The sequence below is a fragment of the Chiloscyllium plagiosum genome, chromosome 1 (genome assembly GCF_004010195.1).
Source record: "Chiloscyllium plagiosum isolate BGI_BamShark_2017 chromosome 1, ASM401019v2, whole genome shotgun sequence".
NCBI classification, from domain to species: domain Eukaryota; kingdom Metazoa; phylum Chordata; class Chondrichthyes; order Orectolobiformes; family Hemiscylliidae; genus Chiloscyllium; species Chiloscyllium plagiosum.
In genome coordinates, this window is record NC_057710.1 from 13,095,784 (window position 1) to 13,099,511 (window position 3,728).

At 41.5% G+C, this 3,728-nt stretch overlaps 1 protein-coding gene across 4 annotated transcripts in view; it reads left to right on the top strand.

Moving 5' to 3' along the window:
* Window positions 1–1,921, top strand: part of LOC122555212 (apolipoprotein L3-like) — a 20,039-nt gene extending 18,118 nt beyond the window's left edge. For all 4 annotated transcript variants that reach the window (XM_043700975.1, XM_043700993.1, XM_043701002.1 and 1 more), the window contains one exon: window positions 991–1,921. In XM_043700975.1, coding sequence (XP_043556910.1) covers window positions 991–1,756 — 766 coding nt within the window. In that variant the 3' untranslated portion in view covers window positions 1,757–1,921. The remainder of the gene's footprint in view (window positions 1–990) is intronic.
* Window positions 1,922–3,728: the final 1,807 nt, after the last annotated feature.

Genomic DNA, 3,728 nt, shown 5'->3' on the forward strand with positions numbered 1-3,728 from the left:
GATGGGATGGGTTTCAGTTTAATAACAGGGCGATGCAACATCGAGGGCCGAAGGGCCTGTACTGCGCTGTAATGTTCTATGTTCTATGTTCTTTCTTTAAGAACATTCCATATATACTCGAGGATAAGTCAATCTCATGTAAAACTCGACCCCTATATTTGGTCAAAAAATCTAGAATGTTCCATATATCTCATGTAAAAGTCGACCCTACTTCTACACAATTACAGATCAACATTTATGAGTCAGCGTGCCTGCCCTCTTGCGCTCCACTCCGGCTATACTACTCTGTGCCGGGTTTTCCAGTCTGCCACATTAACCTCCGTGTCAGGTTTTCAGAATTACTGTAATTCTTGTTTTGTTTTCTCCTTTATTGGTTTTGACATCAATGGGTTTCTGCTAACAATACGGCATGCATTTTGATTGGCACGAGTTTCAGTCCCTCAAATGTAGTATCCCTGTAATAGTCGACCCTAAGTTTAACCTTAAAAGGTACTCAAAAAAATTCAACTGTTACTTGAGTATACACAGTATGCGTAGACCTACATGCACCTTATGGTACTTGTAACTGGAATGTGGTACGTCAGTACCATGTTACCATAGCAGGCAGAATGGAGGCAGTTATTTTGTAGACAAATGTTCAATAATGGCCATTATTCTTTTTCGTTTTGTTGTTTATTATTGTATATAGAGGTCTAGCTCTTGTTTGTCTATGTTTTGACTCATACTAAGCATGCATTTCATCCCCTCGAAAATAATACTGGTGTGACAGTCAACCTCCTAATTTCAGCTTTAAAAAAAAGTCTAAAAAATTCGACTTTTACACGGTTGTAGACAGTAATAGAATCTTAAAACGTTGGAGCAGGAATAGGACAGTCAGATCTCCTAGTCTTCTGCACCATTTCATGAATGCAGATTATTTGTGTTACATCAACAGGTTTTTGAGACGTGTCAAACCAAATTAGTAAAGACTTGATATTTTCAATCTTACAGGAAAGTGACTGAAGATAATCCACTGAACGGGAATGTCAATGTAAAAGATTTTCTTCTCAAATTCGATAAACATATTCCACAAATGATAACTTACAGCAAGGAGCTACGTGACATAGCCAATTGTGTCGACACGTGTAAGAGAGATGTGAACATTGCCAATGTCACTGGGACGTCTGCAAGTATTGTAGGAGGACTTCTGGCCATTGCTGGATTAATTGCTTCTCCTTTTACTTTTGGTGCATCTTTAGTTCTCACTGGGGTGGGACTCGGGGTGGGTGCAGCTGGTGGTGTCACTAACATTGGAGCGTCTATTACTGATCATGTTATTCAAAAGAAAAAAACTGACAAGATGAAAGAAATCATAGAACTCTTTGAAAAATACAACAAAATCATGTTAGAGAGCTTGTGTTGGGTACAGCAGAGTATTGAAGTATCAATTAGAATGAGAGAGGAAACTATATCAAGAAGCTCAGCGATTGGTGCAACTCAGGCTCTCACTAAAAGCTTGAATCCTGTTCTTGTTGTGACTTCAAATGTGACCAGAAATGCTTTAAGAGCAGCTAAAGCTGTGTCAGGGGTTCTGTCAGGACTCCTCCTGGTGTGGGATATGTATCATTTAGTGAAAGATGCAAAGGACCTTCACGAAGGAAGTAAGACTGAACTTGCTCAAGAAATAAGGAAAGCAGCTGATGATGTAGATGAGACAATAGAGGAATATAGAAAGGTTTATCAAGAAATAGTGGAAAGTGCACAGTTTCTCAAATGATGTCTGATTAATGAAATTTCAAACTGCCAATATTTGTAACAACTTTCTCCAAATTATGAAAAGCATTTCCGCTTCTTTTAGCTCAGTTTGCTGGATTGTTGGTTTACTGTGATGCCAACAACCTGGGTTCAATTCCCATCACCAGTTTGTGGTTACCATGAAGGTCTCTCCTTCTCAACCTCTTCCTTTGCCTGAGGTCTGTTGGCCCTCAGGTTAAATCACCACCAGTCGCTTATTTCTCTAATGAGAGCGCGACCCTAGTGGTCTGGTAATACCATGGCAACACAACAAACAACAATTTGTTAATTCAGTTTTGAGTTCTGATGAGGATTGGTCTCATGGAGAGTTTGATCACCTCAAAGTTGGACTCGTCCAAAGCTCTTACTTACACAAAACCTTCTGAAGATTTGCCATTGTGTCCACTGCATTAACTCTATTTTCAGAAAAAGTTTCAAATTAAAATATTCATGTTTAAGTCTCAATGCCTGTGTCTCTTGACTTTCTATCCAAATGAAAACCTCCTCCAACACTAATGTCACCCCCCCCATACCTCTTTCCCTTCATATATTAGAATTATCGACACCAAACACTGGTCCCTCCCAGAATGCCACACTTGCTCCACCTCAGTGTACTTCATTGAAAACATCCTTCACATCTCCCCCTGTTTGAGAAAACTTTGGTCAATCCTCCTAATGATGCCTTCATTGGTTCCAGGTCAGTGGCTTGGAGGGGAACTCGCAGGTGGTGGTGTTCCCATGTATCTATTGGCCTTGTCCTTCTCAATGAAAGTGGGTGTGGGTTTGGAAAGTGCTGTCTGAGGATGTTTGGTAAATTCCTGCAGTGCATCTTGTAGATAGGACACACTGCAGTTACTGAGCGTTGGTGGAGGGAGGAGGTGTTTGTGGATGTGATGCTCAGCAAACTGGCTGCTTTATCCTGGATGGTGTCGAGCTTCTTGATTAGTGCTGGAGCTGTTGGGTGGGGTCTCCCATGTTTGGTCGGTGTAAATACATAGATACATAAAGACTGAGAAAATTAAAGCAGCCATTCAGCTCTTCAAGCCCTCCCCTGCATTCAGTATGATCACGGCTGAACATTGAACTCAGTATCCTGCTCCTGGTTTCTCCCTGGGTCCTTTGATCCCCATTGCTCTAAAAATTATACTATTCCCCCTTCTTAAAAATCATGCAATGCCAGGTTATAGTCCAACAGGTTTGTTTAGAAGTACAAGCTCTCAGAGCGCTGCTCCTTTATCCAGTAGCTAGCTTCCTGACAAAGGAGCAACATAATGAAAACTGGTACTTCCAAATAAACCTCTTGGTCTACAAGCTGGTGTTGTGTGATTTTTAACTTTGCCCATCCCAGTCCTCCACATCAAACCTCCTTCTTGAAAAAGTTCAATATTTTGTTCTCGTCTGCTTTCTGTGGCAGAGAGTTGCATCTGCTCACCACTCTGTGGGTGAAGAGATTTTTCTTCACTTTACACTTAAATGATCTCCCATTTGACCATAAGACGTAGGAGCAGAAATTAGACCATTCAGCCCATTGAATCTGCTCTGCCATTCCATCATGGCTGATCAGTTTCTCAACCCCAATCTCCTCTCTTCTCCCCATAACCTTTAATTCCCTTAACAATCAAGAACCAACTATCTCAGTCTTAAATATACTCAATGACCTGACCTCCACAGAATTCTGTGACAATTAATTCCATAGCTTCACCACTCTCTGGCTGAAGAAGTTTCTCCTTAACTCCGTGCTAAAGGGTCTTCTCTTTACTCTGAGGCTGTGCCCTGGGGTCCTTGTCTCTCCTACCAATAGAAGCCTCCTTATTTCTTTTTTTGTTACCCTCTGTGGGCCTTTCTAAGCTTCCCAATCCTCTGGTTTCCCACTGCCCTTCACTCCATCATAAGCTTTCTCCTTTGCTTTTATGCTGTTCCTGACTTCCCTGGTCAGCCATGGTTGCCTCATCCTC